The sequence below is a fragment of the Anomalospiza imberbis genome, chromosome 3 (assembly GCF_031753505.1).
Source record: "Anomalospiza imberbis isolate Cuckoo-Finch-1a 21T00152 chromosome 3, ASM3175350v1, whole genome shotgun sequence".
Lineage (NCBI taxonomy): Eukaryota > Metazoa > Chordata > Aves > Passeriformes > Viduidae > Anomalospiza > Anomalospiza imberbis.
Window position 1 is genome coordinate 48,964,253 of NC_089683.1, and position 20,795 is coordinate 48,985,047.

At 40.4% G+C, this 20,795-nt stretch overlaps 1 protein-coding gene across 6 annotated transcripts in view; it reads left to right on the forward strand.

The window, feature by feature from the left end:
- Nucleotides 1-1,399: 1,399 nt before the first annotated feature.
- The window catches only part of DSE (dermatan sulfate epimerase), a 34,978-nt gene continuing 15,582 nt past the window's right edge, over nt 1,400-20,795 (forward strand). The window contains exons 1-3 of one of the 6 annotated variants that reach the window (XM_068184296.1): nt 1,400-1,462; nt 1,881-1,950; nt 13,709-14,177. In XM_068184296.1, coding sequence (XP_068040397.1) covers nt 13,762-14,177 — 416 coding nt within the window. In that variant the 5' untranslated portion in view covers nt 1,400-1,462; nt 1,881-1,950; nt 13,709-13,761. Of the gene's footprint in view, nt 1,463-1,800; nt 1,951-13,475; nt 13,498-13,708; nt 14,178-16,506; nt 16,616-16,758; nt 17,022-20,795 lie in introns of those variants that run through there. The other 5 variants (XM_068184299.1, XM_068184297.1, XM_068184300.1 and 2 more) reach the window with 5 other exon arrangements.

Below are 20,795 nucleotides of genomic sequence, written 5' to 3' on the forward strand. Positions count from 1 at the left end.
GGTGTTCAGAAAGATATCTTCTAATGATTAATCTAGTGTTTGCATGACTGAAACTGAAGCACTTCATGCTTTTAGGCATGTCATTACTGGTAAAAAAAGCAAGGCTTCATTCCAGGTTCTGGCATTGCTCTTGGAGTTTGCAGCAACAACATGTGGATGCCTACTCTTTAGGGCTGAGATTGTCAATAGATATTGCTGAGAGATACAACAGGAATGGAAGGGTGAAGGGAAATGAATAGTTTCTGGTTTTGTCTAGCTTCCAAAAGTTTATTAGTCCTGATAGGACAGCAGGAAATCACATTTTAAACCACAATGAATAAATTTTAAACCATCCTCAGAAAATACAGATTTTGCATTTTAGAACAGGAAACTGAGCACTTACGAGCCTGCTGACTGATTCAGTAACATTAATAAAATGAGGAATACGCTTTGTGAGACATAAGCTTCAGGTGATTGGAGACCATCCTGATCTATCACAAGTAAATATTTTTATTTTCATTACATAGTCGAAAAAATATGCTCAGCTATCAAAACCCAACAAACATTTGGAATTCTTCACTTCAAACTTTGTCTTGGCTACAGTGACTGAGAAGGAAAAAAGAATGTTCCAAAGGATCATTTATTTTATCCTCTTTTGTATTACTTTCTGAAATATCTTCAATTTCAGAAGAAAATGTGTGGCTACGAAAAATGTCGGGATGGCTGACTTGAACAGTCACGGCGTTTCACTTTTATTTTTTTTTCTTCTTTTACATGGGAAACGTTTATGTAAGTAGCCACACCATACTTACAAGAGCAGATTGACAAATCGGCTTTTTGTTTCTTTGCTGGCTTGAGGGGACTTTGGGGTGGGAGGTCTTATTCCTGTCATGCATTATGGTGACAGCACCAGGGATGGACAATAAATATGAATGGCACACCCGGGATGCTGTCACCTCCACAGCCACCCTGCCCGCTCCGTGGTACCGCTGCCGTACTCTCTAGCTTCAGGGAATCCTCTGCCAGCACTCTGGTGTTGGAACCAAAACATTCCCTGCGGAGAAACGAGTCCTGCGCTAAAAGGGAGAACTGGGGCATTCCCTGAAGCTCGAGCCGGGGAGGAACGGGCGGAGGAGGAAAGCCGTGTGCGCGCCCGGGATAAACAAACACAGGGCGCGCACGGAGCGAGCGGAGCGGCCGGGCCGGGCCGGGCCGGGCCGGGGGAGCTGCGGGGCGGGTTCCAGCGCGCCGTGCCGCCATGGCGTGAGGGGCCGGCGGAGCGGCGGCGGGAGGGGGAGGAGGACGGGGAGAGGTACGGAAGGAGGGCGGGGAAGCGGGAGGTGGAGCGGGAGTGGGGAGTCACTTTCTTCCTGCGTTGAAAAACGCACCCCTCACACCCCTCCCCGCTCCGTCCCCCGGGGCTGCGGAGGAGAAACTTTCTGGCAGGCGGGAGGCGGTCGGCGCCGGGCAGGGGCCGCGGGCGGTGAGTGCCCGTGCGGAGCGGGCAGCGCTCCGCGCCTCCATCCCGCCCCTGCGCTCCGCCGCGCTCCCGGGGCGGGGCGGGGGCGCCGGTGGCCGGCGGGTTTGGGAAGGGACGCTCAGTCCGAGCGCTGTCTCCGGCACAGGGTCCCCGGGCCGTGCGGCGCCCGGGGGAGCGGCGGGAGCGGCTCCCGGTGCCGGCGGGGCCGAGCAGCGGGAGCGGGGCCGGGGCGTCCCGCGGGGAGCACCCCCAGGCAGGCACGGGCTTTTCCCGGCTGTCCCTGGCGGAACGGAGCTGCTGTCGGGGCACCCGCAGGACGGGCCCCGCGAGTCCGAAGGAGGTGGGGGCGGGGGGGACGTGGCGCTTTCTGTGCGAAGCTTCACCTGTGGGCGCCGTGGGTAACAGCCCTGCTCCTCCGCAGCACCGGGACCGCGGGAGCCGCCGAGCCTTTTGCTACCGAGTTCAGCCTCCCAAACATGCACGTGTGAAAGGTAAGCAGCAGCATCCCTTGTCTTGCACCTAGGCAAGCTGAGAGACAGGAACAGAGCGACTTGCCCGATGCAACTTCCTGGCACTTCTTCTTTTTTTTTTTTTTTTTTTTTTTTTTTTTTTTTTTTTTAATTGGGAAGGTTTTAAGTGACCTAGGACCAGAGCTGTCAACTCGGGAAGCTCAGTCTTCTCAGCCCCAGGCAGCGAGTTGCAATTCCTATAGCTAGTATTGCATGAAAGCAGTGCATCATCACTTGGTGTGTCTCATGCCAACTCTTAAAATTCAGTTTGGTATGAATGAAAGTAACCACTCTCTCTGTTCTTCTGTTACTCCCTCTTAAAGCAGTATAAAGCTGTGATATTTTTCTGTGTTTTCAAGTTGGAGTGGCTTGCCATAAGCAATGGCAACATAAAAAGTAGTCACAACTGAAAAAAAATACAAGAAATATTGCTCAACCCTGGAGATTTTTCAGTCACACTAAGAAGATCAACTGCAATTTAAATAACACTAAAATTTTAATATAGTCAAAACAAAGACAAAGAAAATCTCAGCCTAAATATTGCCACATTATGTTTATCATGCCAACTATTATTATAACTCACTGCAGTATTTCAAAAAAGGAACAATTCAGCTGAAGGGCAGCAGTGGGAGTTAATAATTCAGATGCTGTTTATTACTCTGGAAGACTCTAGCTGGGTACCCTTGGGCAAGTCACTCCACCTCTCCATGGCTCTGTTTTCTTCCTCATAAAACAGATAAATGTGCTTGCTTGCTTCACAGGGGTGTTGAGAAGTTTAATTAATTAATTAGTTTCATAACTACTTGTAGATCCTTGGGTATGTAGTTCTACAGAAGTGCTAAGTATTATTTCAACTAAGAGTTTCCTTACTGTGTCTCATCACTTATACGTGTTTTTTTTAAGTGACCTGAATTATTAACGTTTTTAGGGGAAGTCATCAAAGTAGCAGTTTTGGGTTGGGATTGTCTTGACACTCTGTAAACTTCACTGAGATGTGAAACTGAAATATACTAACCACAGTGAATTTTGATGAGGCAGGGCTACTGGGCCTTTAAAAAAATGTCATTTTCTTGTTATTCGAAGTAAGAGCTTGCCTTTGTTGCTTTGTTTGAAGTATTGTGATGTTTTGCATGATTTTGAATTGCCATGAGAAACACCTGAGTGCTCTTAAGATAAAAGAAAGATATAAGAATAGTTTTTAAACACATCTGCATTCTCTACTGTGAACTCTGACCTCAGAAGACACTTGGTGCTGATTTTCCACTACACATTGATATACAGTCTCCTTTACAACCTGTTCTTTGGTTATAGAGAATGTTGCAAGAAAGAAATGCATAAACTGAACCATTGATTGCCTCTGGTAAAAGTTGATAGATTTTGGTTGCCTAGGCAAACTCAGTTTTTATTGCAGTGTATATTAGTTATAGTAACTAGGTAGTGAGTAAATATCTGCACTACAGTGGTGAGGAAAATGCATTTTATTACCTGGCCAAATGTTAGATGTAATTTTTATAGGTTGCATACAGTTATAAGTAAAAATGAGTACCTGAAAGCAGGTTTTAGAGTGACATCTTTGGTTTGGTACATTTTAAAGGCTCATGAGGTCTGTGTGTACCATTTCTTTTCCTCAAGGACAATGACACCAAGTACATAAGCTTTTTTTAAAACTGAATCCAAATAAAACCTAGATCAGAGGTAGTAAAAAGTGGTTCATATCACCAGGCAGCTGTTGGGTTGTGAATGAACATAGGAAGTTTATATCTTAGTAGAGAAATGATCACATTCATCAGTACCCAGCAGTCTGAGCAGTGAAAACTAGGGTTAAATGAGGAGGTAAATGTCCAAAAAACTGAAGTGTCCCTTCTCTCAGAAGTGATTGCATTTAACTAAAATTCAGTCACATTCTTAGTTTGTGTATGGAAAATTGCACATCTGGCACCCACAGCATACTATAGCAATGAGCAGAAATAAATCTTGCTACTCTTGCTATTGTTCCTGGACATTTAGCAAGAAATAAAGCCTTTTGGGACGGGTGTGCTGAAGGAATTAAAAAATAAAGAAAAAAAACAACTTTCTGCAACCATTGTTTTCTTGCTTAGACTTGGTAATCCAAGGGTGTGGTGAGTGAAAGAGGTTATGACTTTTTCTTAGCAAATTGTGTTTAATTGGTAAATATGACATCTCAGCAGCAAGTTTGTCCTGGCTGTTCTCACCTTCTTTGCTGTCTCTGTTCAGCTGAGGTAGATCAAAGAGCTTAGTTACAGCACTGTGTTCTCCTAAATGTGTTAAATCATGGTGCCAGTTCATGTTCAAGACTATAGCCACATACTTAGTATAAATAATTTAGTAATATATAGTTTAGTATAAATAATTCTGCATTTGACTCCCTTTGAGCCAGTTTTCTGTTTACATGGGTAAACTTTGTACTGATGTCTCTTAGCCCAGCTGGGATAGGGTGAGGTGCAACAGTGCTGCATTAGTAAAACCCTAAACCGTTTTGCACTGCACTTTGAGCAGATTCATCTATGTGCTCAGGATGAGAACTGGGCAGAGAAGCCTGCTAGGAAAAAGGAAATTTAGCAAATGCTACCAGAAATCTCTCTCATGAATGCTTTGGCAGTAAAAGTTTAGCAGAAGTGAAGTGTTGGTAATGGAGAGCTGACCAAAGGGGTCTGGTCATTTTGGGAATCACACAAAGGACAGAGCACTGGAAATATTTTCTCACATCAGGTGCTGGCGTGACACTTTCATCCACTCTTGGGACATGGTCAGGTGTGGAAGCACAGGTACAATGTGACTATTATGTACACAGTCTGAAATTACCTTTCTTTCTGTTTTCCCCCTTGCTTAGACTGAGAGTATACAACAGGAGTCAGCAGTAGCATTTTTTAGAGTGGGCAAAGGACTGTAGGTGATTTGACTTTGGTAGGTGTTGTATCTCAGTGCAAGAGAAATGTAATTTTAACTTACAAGTTCTTTTACCATGGTTGGCCTGGTTTATGCTTTTATTTTGTGGGGGTTTTAAATCAGAAATATTAAAAATGCTGAACATTTTATATAAACCTGGTATGCCTTCTTCAGCCTCCTAATGAAGTGGCTGCTAGAGTTGTTAAAGTGTTTTGAGAAGCTGTTCACAAGCATTTCTATGGATATCATGTTCCTTTTAATCATATCCTTGCAATCATGGTTCATCACACTTTTTACCAAAATGATCTGTCCAGTTTTAGTTCTGCTATGAGAGTCATGCCTGCACAACTTACAGTCAGAAATGAGATCATAAGATTCTACATTTCAAAATTAACCCATAATTTAATGGTTGTGTTGACACCTGCTCACAGATTGCTCATTCACTCTGTGAGTGAATTTTGCAGGAATCATGTAGCTGTTTAACTCCATCTGCAGTTGAGACTTCTGCCTTTGAAAATGTAATCATCACTTTTTTCAAGGCTTTTGTTAAGGGAATTCTGGGGAGCACTGAGGACAATAATAGCCCTGAAGGAACTACAGGACAATACAGTTTTATTGTCTATCCCAGTTTGTACCCTGAAAAAAGCAGTTTATCTGGGTATGTGTATATTACATCTATATAGAGAGAGAGGAGCTATATGCTCTATCTCTCTGTGGAGAAGCCCTAGATAATGAGGTAGCAGCAGAATCATATCAATAATAATGAACAACACACTCATCTGTAGAGAGATGCAGCTACCAGGTAGCGTGCTACAATTTAGGTCTACAACCACAGTGACGTTTATCCTGCAACAAATGAACCAGTGTTTTTTCTGTGTGAGTACACATTTGGAGTCTGCATACTCACACTCTAAGGTTATCTGTAGATAATATAAAAGCAAGTGTTGGTTTAAATTGCTTAGATTACAAACTCCTTAGGTTCAGAAATTGACTAGCATCAGCATCTTTGGACTTTGCTGGTGCTCCTGTATGCTGTCACAATAATTTAACATATATGATTGGCATGGTTTTATCCCAGCTGTCAACTCAGCCCCACACAGCCACTTGTTCACCCCCTTCAGTGGGATGAGAAAGATAATTGGAAGAACTAAAGTAAGAACACTCGTGGATTGAGATACAATCAGTTTAATAGATAAAAGCCACTCAAAACAGAGAATTCATTCACCACTTCCCATGAGTGGGCAGGTGTTCAGACATCCCCAGGAAAGCAAGGCTCCGTCACATGGAATGGTTACTTGGGAAGACAAATGCCACAACTCTGAATGAGTCTCTCTTTCTTCTTCTTTCCCAATATTGTATGCTAAGCATGACTTCATATGTTATGGAATATCCCTGTGGTCAGTTGGAATGTCCCCTCCCAATTTCTTATACATGCTCAGCCCCCTTGCTGGTGGGGTGGGGGGAGAGGCAGAAAAGTTCTTGACTGTATAAATGTTGCTCAGCAGTAACTAAAACATCCCTAAATTATCAACACTGTTTCCAGCACAAATCCAAAACATAGCCCTGTACCAGCTACTATGAAGAAAATTAACTCTACCCTAGCCAAAACCATTGCAATGAAAATAATAATAAACTATTAATATAGTTTTGTGTGCAACAATGAGTCATAAAAGAATATGGAAACATAATTAAAATGAGTTTTGATCCCATAGCAACTGAAGGATATGATGCATTTTAGAATTCCTATAAATATGAAGTCCTGTGGAAATGCTTTACAAATAAAAATATTTGATATCTTCAGCTACTCAAGTTTGTAGATATAGGTACAGAGAGTGAGAACTGGTTTTGTAAAATTCCAGCAGAATCACATCATTTGTTTGCAACATCTTGAAGACCATTGAAGGACAATTAAAACAATAAGCAGGGAATATTAAAACTGTTAATTATACATGGTCAAGAACAACAAATGAGGGGACTTAAAACATTTACAAGTATTTGGAAGAGTAAAGGTTAAGGCCAGCAAAATAGAGTTAGTTGGAAAGAGGATAAAAGTTAAAGTCTGAAATTAAAACACTTGTTTTGGTATCAGAAGTTTCTAGTGTTGTAATCAGCCTCCTCAGAAGTGAGGGAAGATGGACGGCATGCAATTCCCTGGGGCAGGTTAGGCACAAGGAGGAATTCTGGCAGCGTTAAATTGGCTTTCACCCTTTGCATGTAGGATTATTTTTTCCTGTCCTTTATTGGTGCCTCCTGGGCCTTGCCGTTGCCATGTGAAGTTTTTCCAGTTCCTCCTGCGCTCCATGACTGTACCACTGGATCCACACAGAGGCTTCAGTCTGCCCCAGGCATTCTGTTCCCTTGCTCCCTTCTTGTGGCGGGTGGTTGTGCCTTAGCGTTGTAGGCTGCTCTCAGAGGAAACCCTAAACATCGTTCCTAATACCTGACTCCAAAGGGTTCACAGCCTTACTGACCCCCAGTGGGTCTCTTTGCGAGGGCCAGGAAGACAAGTTACTTCTCAGTCGTTGCCAAAGGAATATTGTTTCACCATCTGGATTGTGCAGGAGCCTTTGTTCTGTGTTTCTGAAGTGCCTGTTACTGTCATAGTCCTAAACCCCAGAGGTGCCCTACATGCTGTAATAGTGTAACACGTGGATGAGTGATTTGCTTGGCTTCTGAGATATTAATGGAGCAAAGGTAGGGAGTATATCTTCTTGACCTAGATAAAAATTCTCAAACTACCTTCCTATAGTGTTAACATCTGTGAAAACACTTCTAAAGTAAAAAACAAAATCTAATTTTAATTATTGAAATGGCCTTTTGAAATTATGTCAGCACAGGATACAATGCTGGTGTTCTAGAAGGAATCTTTCTCTGGTAGCTTATAGTTTTAAGCCTTCAATGTTAAAAGTGATTGGGCTTTCATTCACTGAATGTGGATGCCTTAACAGGCATGTCTGTACTGGCTGGGAATGATCATCTGCAGGATTCTAGGTGTCAAAATTACTTCTTTACTCATTCTACAGAGTGGGATATGGAATAAAAGATCCTAAGGGTTAGGAATAGTAGTGTTAGTGCAACCAAAATATTACTGGGAAAGCATTTTTTACAGGACGATAAATTGTAAAATAGAGTGAAATTGTAAATTCCCAGATTATGATTGACTATTTAAATAATGTTTTAGATCATGCAGACTATTTAAATCATGTTTTCACTTGAGGCAGAGAGAAGGTTATGCATTCAGTGTGTGTGTATATGCCCTGTTAATTTCTATATACAGTGATAAAATAGACAAATAAGCTTTTAACTGGAAGGAATTAACAAATGAAGTTTCCATTACAGATGTCTTACAGATCCTACTGTGAACTTATAAAAATATTTTGCAGTTGCTGTCTTACCTGTAGCATGGTGGAGAATGAATGCAACCCTCCATTCTCCTGGAATTATGGTCTGACACAGCTGTGTACTGCTCTGCACAGATCCGTTTAATTTTGTGTTAGATCAAAGGACAGACACAAGTTTAAATCTTGACTGCTGACAAGATGGCATATGCTGATAATCCCTATAGGAACTGGCTGTTTCTGGTTGCATTGGGATTTTCATAGTGCAGCTGTTAGTCAGATATAAAAGCTGATAGAAACTTCTTTCAAGGTATTTCAGATCATTTCAGAACAAGTGCAGTACTAACACCTGGGTACCTGAACTGTACTTTATTTATGGTAGATGTAATTCTGAATTATATTTGGGATTTCAGTATTTAAGTTTTGAAATACCTTTGAAATTATATAATTGTAGCATGTTTTTCATAGTGAAAAAAACCAGAGGAAGAAATGAAGTAATGTCCCCTGGTGGTAAAGGTCGTAATAGGTGTTTTTCAAGTTTTAAGCAGTGATTTTTACACCTTTCCAGGATTTTATTGGAAAGCCATATAGTCACTGGTTTTAGCTTATCAGTCAAAACGTGGGTGAAGGACTCCTGACTGCTCCTGTCCCTTGGGACGTGGGAGTTTCCCACCCTGGTGTCCTGCCCCATAGCTTTGAAAGGGTCTCAACAGTACTGCTTGTTGATGTAGAAGCTATACAGCATGGGACTTCAGTCAATAGATTGATTGTGATTATTACAGCACAAAGATAAGTTTATAGTTTTATTGGTTCTGCCCCATCATGCACCTAATTATGCTGTATTGGATGTGGTTCTCTGGAACCAAATGACAATATATATATGGGAATTATTCTCCATTGACCCTTTCACCTCTCTGTTTTCATGGACTTACCCTGCATTTTTTTAGTACCAGAATGTCACTGGATTCAGTTAGAAGACTAAATTGCTCTCCCATTCTTAAATACGTTTGCAAAATATTTAGATTGGTGATAAAACTGACTTTGTTGAACAAAATAGCTCTTCTGTTGGTGTAACTAGCATGATTTTAGAATGCTGCCATTATATAATGGTACCAAAAGTTCCAATTGATACGTTCCATGTTATAGATTCTGCTCTTCTCATCAGCAACAAAGTCAGTTGTAATGTGTGTGAAAAGATACTTCAGGTATTTGGACAAAGTGCAGAAAAAAGAGATCCTACAGAAGTTTGCTTTTCTCTGCTGTGATCTAACCTACCGCTTCTTGTGTTACATTTTGGCAGTTGCCAGCACTGGGTCAAAGATTTGCACATCCCTCTCCATTTAATGGAACAATATTCCACACACATCTCATTGCACTGTTATCTATTAATTTCACAGTTTTGGTAGGACATCATCTGTTTCTGATGGTTGACCATTTCTTGTTGAAATACCTATGACTTTCTTACCTGTTTAAGCACTGGGTTCTAAAATTGCTTATTTTAGGTTTAATACCAGTTCTTGTGATGTAATTTGTGACAAAACTGTAGTGACACTGTTGTTCAAAATGTAACTGCATGTTATAATATTACAAGCATTGAAAAAAAAGGAGTAAAAAAGTTCATTTTCACTGTCAATAATTTATGAAATTTACATCCATGCTGACTCAGAGATCATTTTCTAAGGTAAAAGTTTGCACACTGAACTGGAAGATTTGATTTTCGTCAGTATGGTGGAACAGATTTTCCTTTAAATATTTGAACACATTTCTTAGGCAGACATTTGTTTCTCAGGTATCTCAGGTAACGATAATGAGAACTGTAGCCTTTGTGGAAAATAGTAGCTTCCCAAAAGAAGACAAAGAGTCTGATGTGTTCGTGTCCCAGTCCTGGGCTCTGGGAAGATCTTTTATTCAGAAACCTGAATAATCTGTGGTGTTGTAATGCCTCCGTTTTGTGGAAGTTTTAGTCAACTGAAATCCCACCTTATTTGTTCCTGACTGTAAATGTTGACAAGGTGCCCATGTCAGAGATGGGTCATGGCTAGCGTAGGAGATGCCAGCAGAGACACCTGCAACTTCTACTTTTTAAGAAGTATTGCAAGTTTGGTCCCAGATAAAAGCAGCTACAAAGCAGAGTGGCTCTTCGGAACTGATACTACAGAAAACCACAGTTCTTTACCTGTTTTTAGTTTTCAATCAGCCACAAGAAGGTCAGATTGCTTCAAGGACAGGTGTGCAAGCTGGTGATCCTAACAGTGCCATCATTTCCTCTCCCTCCTCCTCTGCCTGTCTCTCACTCCTCTGCTCTCACTGATGAAGCGATGTCTCTATGCACATGTGGCAGGAATAAATGGGCCTCTCTTTTCTTTTAAATAGTTTATTTGGTAAAGTTATCTGTATTTTTTCTGGAGTAATTGATGCTTTTTACTGTTTGTTTCTACTGGCAGTGGAGTGGAAATCATGCAAAATGCACTTTCATTCTGGAACTAAATGACAACATTTTCAAAGCACACTGGATAATAGCATTTTCTTCCATGGGCAAGCATCCTTCATTCTCCTTTTAATTTTTAATACTTAATCAGATCATGGTTTCCTAACTGAATAAAACCCCCTCGTTTTCAGAAAAGGTTGAGTTGCTTAGTAAAGTTTTTCTTGGAAGATGTGGCTGGTAATGATGCAGTGTAATATGAGAGTAAGAAATTCCTTTAGCTTTAAAAAATGGTATTGTGAGTGCACGTTAAATGATCAGAAGGCCCAGACTCCAATTCTTTCAAGCCCTGTGTATCAGGCAAACTTGTAAGGAGTTCACACACAGCTGCTAAGCTGGAGCTTATATGGAAAGTTATCTGCACAGATCCAGCTTCACCTTAGCTATGCTGTTAATCAAGGTTCAGAGGTTTGCATGGAAAGAAGGTGCACTCCTTTCCCACTGCCTCCTCCCATCCATCAGTCACACCAGGCTGAGCCCTTCAAGGTTATGGGACAGGGCTCACTGTCCTTAGTGAGTTGTGGTTGCTGAGAGTTATTGTCTTCATATCATAGGAAGGGTGTCAGTATTATTTAACCAAGAATAAATGATTTTGTACTCCTGCTTTTGTCACTGCCTATTGACTTTCTTCCAGATCGTGACTCTGAATAAATATACAATAGGTTGGTTTTCCAGTTATTCTGTTGTTAGCCTAAGCAATGTGGTGTAGTGGTTCCTTCCCATGTAAAGGTAAAAAAAAAGGGTTTACTTTCTCACTGAAATGTGCACATGAATAAAGGGTGAAAATGTGGGAGGCTATTGAATACTTAAGAGTACAGACTGTGACTTTTTGGCAACACTGGATGTGTTTGATGATGGTGTAATGCTGGGAAATGTGTGTTCAGATTTGCAAAGGAGTTCTGGGAAACTTTACTGTATATTCCCTAATGGTTGGTCAGAAATAACTTAATTTAGGAAATACTTAAAACCATCCCTAAATTTATATAAGTTCTTAATTGTCATTGATGTGCAGAACACTTACAGAAATCAAACCAAAGGAAAGAATGCATGAAGTCCTTACTGCTAGCTGGGATTTTTTTCTGCTTGTGTGAACCAGGAAGTTTTTTCAATAAATGGCTAACATAGAAAAAGCTACAGGCATTTTTGGCTTTTTTGAGGTATTTTTTACGTTCTTTCCTCTGCCCACGGTTCTAAAGGATCACAGAGGCTTAAAAAAAAACCAAAAAAAACAAACTGTAGTGGGTTTTTTATTATTATGACAAAGCAATTTTTTTATCAATTAAAAAAATTACATCATGTTTCAACCATAATGTATTGCTTTAGCTGGTTTTTACCTCCTTCCTGTCAAACTATACTGTTGTATAGTTTCCTTCAGCATAGAGAAGAATACAAGTAGATTTTAGTAGGTCTGGATAAACTGTGGTGCATGTGTCTTTTTGTATGTGTATGTGGGGAGAGACTCTGTAGATATGTAGAAGTGTTACCAAATAAACCAGCCTGTGATAATGTGTCCTGTAACAATTGGTTTACATCCAAAACAGGGCAAAATGTACTTGCAAAATGCATTAAAATACTATGAAAATGTAATCTTCCCTTACACTCTGTTTTAGCGATTATGCTGCTCACTGTAAGAGATAAATTTAAGCAGTTACAGGGTACAATATATTTGTAGGTATGAATTCACAACAAAATTACGTATTTCTTGGCCAAAGATATTTACTCACAAATTAATTTTAGTATCTGAGCACAAAAATCTAGAGGGTCTGGGCACACAGTAGTCATGAAGGGTACTTGTCTGTCAAAGTTTTCTCATATTAATGACTTTGTTGAAACAGGATGTGGGTCTCTAAATAAGGTTTTAGCAGCCTCAGTTTCTATTAGAAAATTTTGGCTATGGAATAGGGACCTGTGGGGAGTAAAGTAAAAGGTTGCTTTGTACTTCAACTTCCTACAAGTTTTATGACTGAATCCTATGAAACTGGTTTTCCATGGGAGAAAAAAAAGTAGCCATTTTTAGGTTTTCTTTGCTGCTATTTCTCCTTTTAATAATTGAAAACTACTGTTCATTATTTACATAAAAGTGTCTCACTTGAGCCTGCTTTCCATAACCTTTTCCCTCGTAAGAATTCTAGGAATTTGCTGGCTTTCCTCAGGGGGATCTTGGCCATGTTTTATCTGTGACTTTAGGCCAGATAGTTGATAATTTCTACAAAGTAACTTACTATGTTTAAATTGCATTTGCCTCTGCATAGATTTCCCATTTGAGCACATTTCAAGAAGTAATGTGCATAGAAGAATATGCATTTAAATACAATGCTCAGCCTTCTTGGTAACTGGCAGTAAATCTCCCCATGTAAAATGGAAAGCCCCTTGGAAAAAAATACTAATAATGCAAACCCTTAAATGCCCAGAAGGCAAAGTATTTCAGCTGTTTTTTTAAGACTCTGCCACTTACTGTTTCCCTTTTTGACTCCTGACTTGCTCTTTTTATCCCTTTTTTTAAAATGAGGACGTGTCAGAACCGGAGGCCTTGAGCCCTGTATAAAGTGACCCCAGCACAAACCTCCAGCATTCCTCATCTTTCCCTCTTTCCAGCTGCTAACATCAGCCAAGGCAGCACGCAGGCTTGGCTGCCGCCAGCTTCCTCACTCTCCCCCTTCCTCCTCCCTTCCCGCCCCTCTCCGCTTGCCAGTACAGTCAGCGCTGCTTCGTATTAGGCACCATTGCAATTATTTGAAATCTTGAGTACAAGAGCTGTTGTTGTGTCCCTTCAGCTGGTATCAGCTACTAGAGGGCAAGGTGTGGGAAGCAAGGGGCTTTCTTCAAAGTGCCTCACGTGAATTGCTCAGTAGATGTTTCATCTGACATATTCAAATAGAGATGGTTTGAAAGTCACCTGGAGAATACATGGGGTTCTTTAGATGGAATCATATTTCCTAGAAAGGCTCCTGAATGATAGTGTCTTACAGATTCGTTTTCTAACTCATTCTTTCATGTCCATCTTCCACAGGACAATTCAAAGATGGTTTGGCTGCCATTGAGACCTGGAGATCTGATGCCACAATGAGGACTCACACACGGGGAGCCCCAAGTGTGTTTTTCATACACGCGATTTGTTTTGCCTTTGCCTGCGGCGCCAGGGAGGACCAAGACACGATGGTTCCTTTTGTCAACGCCAACTATGACAGCTACCCCATGCTCTACTTCTCCAAGGGGGACGTGGAGACACTGCGGCTCCAGGCCAGCACCACACACCAGCACATTGCGGCTCGTCTGATTGAAGCAGTGCAAACCATGCTGTCAAATCCCCTGGAGTACCTTCCTCCCTGGGACCCAAAGGAGTTCAGCGCTCGCTGGAATGAAATATATGGCAACAACCTTGGGGCCCTGGCAATGTTCTGTGTGCTCTTCCCTGAAAACATGGAGGCCATCAATATGGCCAAGGATTACATGGAGAGGATGGCGGCTCAGCCTAGTTGGTAGATTTTTGTCTTTTTTTTTTTTTAAGTTATTCTTACTGTATAAACTGCTTACAGTTGGAGGAGTGAGTGGAAAAGTGAATTGCTTAAATTATGTCAGTTGTACTAATATTCATTTTAACAGTGACTAACTTGCTGAATGCATTTACCCTAATCTGGACCAGCAGTGACACACAGCTTTTCACCTTCACTGGACTTATCTTCTTGAAATTTGATACTGAAAGGAGCACGATTCTTTATGCACCACCCTGTTTGCTGTAAAAAAACAAAAAGTAATCCAAACCCACTCTAAATCAGAAGAAAGCATTTCATATCTGGTTTTTGGCAAAAAGTGCTAAAAGTGTTACTTTTAATTTTTTTTTCCCAGTTTCATACATATCTTTTGGGTAACTAATTATTCCTTAGGAAGAATTTAGGAAAGGGGGACATATGAAAAACGTATAATTAGGTGTAGGTAAAAATGACACTCTTGGGCTTCTGCAGTCTGCTCTGACATCTGTCTGAGCTTTAGTTCAGGCTGGCAGCTTCACTTGGCTGCATGGCTCTTGGGCCTCTCCTTAAGACATACTAGGACATGATAGTTGTCCATCTGATTACTGGAACTGCGTGAGTAACTGGCATTTTGATGACCACCTCCTGGATTAACTTCCCCTGGATGTGAGTTGTCATCCCTACAAGTTACTCTGTCTTCTCTGTGCCACACTCATTCTATGGGAACAGAAGTTAATGTTCTCATTATAGGAGTGATTCTAGAGTTGGAACTCCAAGGTCTCCTGCTTTTCATACCCACCTGCAATTTATCTCCTCTTCTTGCTCAGGCAGATGCATTTCCCCTACCTCCCTGCAGCAGCTGCCACTTGGTGCACCTTGCAGACTACGGTCCAGGATTGCTGTCACTGTGAATAGGTCAGAGGGCAGGAATGTGGGCTTTGCCAGGATAGTGGCATCTGCGCAGGGCAGCAAGATAGAGCTGGATGTGGCACTGCTCCCTTCTGTCATAGCTGCTCTTCTACAGCTCTGTGGTGACAGCAGCTCAGCAGAAGTGTGAGTCAAGATTCAAGTCAGCACAGGAAAAGAAGCATTAGCTGTTCAAGCAGGATTCATTGCTCAAACTACTATCCCTTATCCTCTAGTAACCAACTAGTAGTATCCTATAAATGTTATCCTTCCATGGGCCATCACTGGAATTACACTGGATTTGAGCTAGCATAACTTGGGATCTATATCCTCCTGATGGGCATGATTGAAAAGCTATGATAGTGTTCAGGTTCCCCTGCACTAAGTATTAAAATGGTGAATGACACAGAAGTACATGAGCTAGAGCAAAAAAGTGATGGGAGACAGAAGGGACACACAGGCCTGCATGTCACAGAAGAGAGGACGCGGGATTTAGGAAGAAAAACATTGTCTCAACAGTGGTGGTAATTTCCACAATCTCCCACTGAAGCATAGCAATACAAAGCTTCAGTCTTAGCTCTGGAGACAGTGTGGAGACAGTTTCTCTTGGCACACTGACAGAGAGATATAGTTTACAGAGGTGAATGCAAGGATGTGTGACCATCTCCAATAGGAGACAGACTGCTCCAAAGTCAACACCTTCCTCCTTAGTTTCACTGTTCACACTCTTTCTTTACTTGTTTTGGGAAGGCTATAGTTACATGGCCATCTGTTTTAATGAAATAAGAAAGAGGGGGAAGCAGTATTTTGAGTAGGAGGACTTGTTTGTGTCTGTTTTTTTCAGTTTCCTACATCTTACTCTCTCTCTCTCAACCTTATTTAAGTTCCTTATGTCCTTGTGATTCCTGCCCTGGATTAATTGTGGTTGTTCTGTCCGTTGTTATAATGCTCTCCATTGTCCCAGCTGACCAGATACCAATCAGAACCAAGCAGATATCCCATTTCCACTTGGCTTTGATGTAATTTATTTGCCTCCAACTACTGTTTTTTTCTCAAGCAAGTATCTTACATTACTTTGGTGAAAGAGAAACCATGCTTTCCCCATCTTTCCCTTCTGGTGTAGACATCCCATTCAGAAATCAATCAAGTTTAATCAGGGTTTTCTGCTTTGCAAAATAAGTGGTTGCACTATGCTTAGTAGTAGTGGAAGTGCAGGAGGAAATTTTAAACATAGGTGATAGAGCTGGGCTAAGCTGCCCTTTGTATAACCTCCAGCTGGCCAGCTCCTCAAATGCTGTGGCAGAAACATGAATCTGGTTTCCATTTTTGTTTCCCTCCTGAGAACTTATGTCTGAATGCTGTCAGCATGGAGTTTACGCTATAGCCCCATCAGTGGTGGCAGAAAAACAGATGTCTCTCCCTTGTCCAACAGTGGTTTTCAGAAAAGTAGGAATGTGACATCTCTGAGGCATGTACTGCACTGTCTGGCTTTGCTCAAATAGGCTGGGTTAGCAGGCTGAAGGACTGGGCAGACAGATTATGTAAATCTGTTTTTCCTAAGAAACTCAATTTAAAAGTACCAGAAAATGTTACTGCATGTACTTCTCCACTTAGGGTTAGACTACGAGAATAAACATTATAAATAGGAGTTGTGGCTGTTCTGTGAGCTGTTCTAGGAGAGTCAGAGTGGTGGTGGAATTTTTTGTCCAGTCTATCTAGGCATGTTTGGTTTTCCTCAGACTTTGGGAAAATACCATTCTGGGTGATATATTATAATTATTGTCCTTATTAAATAATTTGAGGGCACATGTGTTCTGATCAGGAGGGGGAAAAGAAGGAGCAGTCTTGATGTTGCCTGACTTTGGAGCCTTGCAATTTAGGAGAGTCATCTGCCATAACTCTTTATTTCGTCAGGAAAGAAGGCTTTTCCAAAGAGGTATCCGTAAGGTAAGTAAAATGGGCCTCTCCTTAGACCTCCTCAGTAGTGTAGGTTCCAAGACTGACATGTAAATTTTCTGGAAAAATATCTTTTTTATCACTGACAGATTCATCAACATGTTGGAACTGGCATTGACAGTTTAATTCTTTCAGCAGTATAATCTGGATTTCTTTTGACTGCTGCTGTCATAGCATTGACTCTAAAATAGCTTTAGAATTTAAAAAAAAATCATCTTAATGAATTTTCTCTAGTTTTTGTGGCAATGTTAAGTAAAATTTAAGCCTTACCAGAAAAAAAAAGTGTATGTTTTTAGCCTGTGCAGTAGTTGAATAAAAAAATATGGTTTAAAATGTCACTGGTTATTTGTTTCAGAATGCTAGGAGATTAAGGAGACTGACATTTTAAATTTCTTCTTTACATTAGTGGAATCCTCAATAGTCCAAATATCCCAGGATACAATTATGAGAAAGTCTACTGGTAATTGATATATACATGGAAGGGGCATGTAATTAAGAACTCTGGTCCTTTCTCATCTATTAAAGTAGTAATTTTATGTCACATAATAAAGTATACCCATAACTGAGTTCCCATTTGTGTCAGCTAACAGAGGTTGAGCCATTTGTCATAACAACCCATGTGGATAGGCATGCTGCTCATTAGCAGAGCATCCCTAATGGCTACATCCTGGAGTAGGTTTACATTTTAAAATAAACAGAGGGGCACTGGGTAACAGCTAACTATAACAATCACCCGAAATAATATGGGAACGACACTGTTGTGGGGACTAGCAACAGCAAACAAATGTGCATTAATATTTTAGTTGAAGTAGGTGAGCATTAATAGTTTTGCCTGTAAATTTAAAAGCTAAATAAACCCCGTTGGTTTTCCATGGGTTAGATATCTAGATATTTTCTAAAATCTTATGGTAAGTTTGTCCTTATATTTGAACTGTAATACCTTTTTGTAGAGGGAACAGAGGATATTGATGTGTTTTCTGGCATTTTATCTCTGACTGGTCCCTAGAGCACTCCCCACCAGAAGGGTGTTTTGGCCAAGAAGATCTGTGCTCGTGATTCTTTCCATATGCCTCTGGCTCATCCCTTTCCCGTACTAAGTGGAATGATGTAATCAGAGTCACACATTGTGCAGAAATAGCAATTCAGTCAGATTCTCTGGTTTGGACAAAGCAGCAAAAAACTTTCTTTCCTAAGCCCACCTTACAAACTAACACCTTGGAAGTTCACAAATTCTGCACCTTTCTTGTAGCAAGAGAGATGTTCTGATTTACAATGGCCAGAAAGGGATTTCTGTGGGTTTGTTTTGGGGTTTTTTTGCACATAGTTCATACCCCATTTTTAAAGACAAGTATGTTACCAATGTGCAGTAAGGTGTGGGATTTAGCAGCGACTCTGTGGGTTTCACAGGGCAGATAATTACTGTCAAGCACATGCAGACATTCCAGGGAAATAGTAGCAACTAAGTAGAAGCTAACAGGAGACTCTGGAATAACAAATCTGTGTCCTTTCTGCTGCTTTCTTATAAACTAGCAATCATGTAGCCTTCTGTTAGTCACTGCTTATTAAAAAGTGTGGGAGCATCCTATAGGACCCTTGCTGTTAGTGTCCAGATAGTGCTAGATGTTGAACAGTACACATTACAAGGTAAAAATAGATACGTGTAAATAATTAAATGTGTGGATAATAATTTAACTAAAATAAATTCATATATGCCAAGTTGAAATAAAGCAAGTCTCTGTACTGACACCAGAAATTTCTAACATCTGTTTGACTCCCAATAATCAACTAGCAATCACATTCAAAGAAAACTTAGGGGGGCTTTATAAGACTGTGAAATAAAAGTTAGTATAAAAGAAGCTTGGAGGATACACTGTCTCCTACAGAGAGGAAGAAAATTTAAAGGAAGGGTAGGAGGATGAATTTGATATCTGGAATATATGTTAGTAAGTAAAATATCAAACCCTTATGCTGTTTTTATCTTCTAGTGTTTAAAAATAGAAGTTGTGCATGTCTATGAAAGTAAATGGCTAGCTGAATTTTGGAGAGCTTCTTTAATATCCAAAATGATATAGAAGATAAACTGGTGCTGACATTCTGTGGTAGCTACTGGGAGCTCACTTTGTGGCATGACTGGTATAAAATTTTCTAAAACAAGAAGTAGAGGCAATCTCCTAAAAAAATAACATTATTAAATTTCTGTGTCTGCTTAATATGATACTGAGACCAACTAAAACAGAGTCAGTTCTAATTTATTAATGTGTCAACACAGAAGCATCATAAAAGCAGACCCTGTGTGAGAAGGACTCTCTTGTGATCAAAGCCAAAAATGAGAGAAGATCTGAAAGAAGCTTTAGAAGCATCAGAATGATGATCATAGACCTATGAGGAAACAGAGGGAAAGAGGTTAAAAAGTAGATTAAGATTTTCAAGAAACTAAAGTTTACTTTCCTCCCTATAGCACCTAAGCAGTACAACTCTGTTTTTATAGTAAGCTCTTAAAACATCTGTCTATATGTTGTCTTTTTTCTCCATACTGACATGAATGTAGCCTTTTACATTTAACCACTCCTTTGCCTTTCTTTCTGTTAACTAAGCTGCAATGAACACAGGCATGTGAGATTGGCTGCTGCTGAAACATGACTGGTAAAGAAAGAGGGGCAAACCTGTTTTACCTTAGACACCAGAAACATAAATCATTGGTTTTTCAAGTATGTTTTTTAATTTTTAATTTTTTTTTTTCAAAGGACCAAGCATGAAGGTTGGGCAGATAATGGGGTTTTTGCTTTGGCAGCCAACCAGAAAAATATGGGAAGGGTAAAAGCTGAGAAGTTGGTTTTTTTTTCAAAGAGTCTTCTTTTTTCTTCCCAAAATTACAATTGTGGAGTATTGCTCCATTTATTAAGAAAATATTCCACTTGATCAAAAAAATATTACTTTGTTTTGGAGACTTTGTAAGAAAAATATTTAAGATTTGGTCTGGTTTATAAAATGAATATTGGTGGTCGCATTCCCTTTGAAAGCTGTTCTCCCTCTTGATAGGTATGCTTTGTCTAGCCACGGAAGAATATTTTTCTCTCATGCCTGGTGGGAGGTTTAAAGCTGTATCTTCTTCTCTCAGAAGTGGGTCAGGACAATTGCAAGAATGCCAAGGCATTGCCTTTGGCATTGGGAAGACTGTACAATTGCACAAGCGATCAAGAGGTCACTTGGCCCCATTGCGTGCCTCGTTTGCATCCACACTTGACATTTAGTGTGCAGTAAACTCAACCATGCTTACAGTTGGCCACCATATCTGAGCTAGATGGCATCGAAATGCACTACAGGGCTGTCTTAGAACTAATTTTCACCTCTAAGCCTTTAGAAGAGACTTCTCACTCACTTCTTTTGCATGCACCTAGTGAGACTGAGAATTTCAGTACTGAGGAGCAAGTACTGGCATTATTCTTTCAATCTCCTCCTCCAGGAGTTATTCTGCAGTGATTTGTCATGGGAAAGTTTGGAGCATTAAAATTCAGGATGTGGATTATTTGTATAATGCATGTGTCAGGATGTGCTTAATTCTTCATTTTGCATGCACTGATACCATGTTAGTTGTTGACCTAGAGGCCAAAAATCAGATCTCACACTGCTTGGAAGGGTATTCTGAATCTCAGATTAAAGAGGGTTATTTATTTTCCTATTTACTTCAATTTGTTTTTAAGAACTGGATACACAGTGAAGGAAAGATAACTCTAAACATCCCACAGATTCTGATCAAGGAACTCA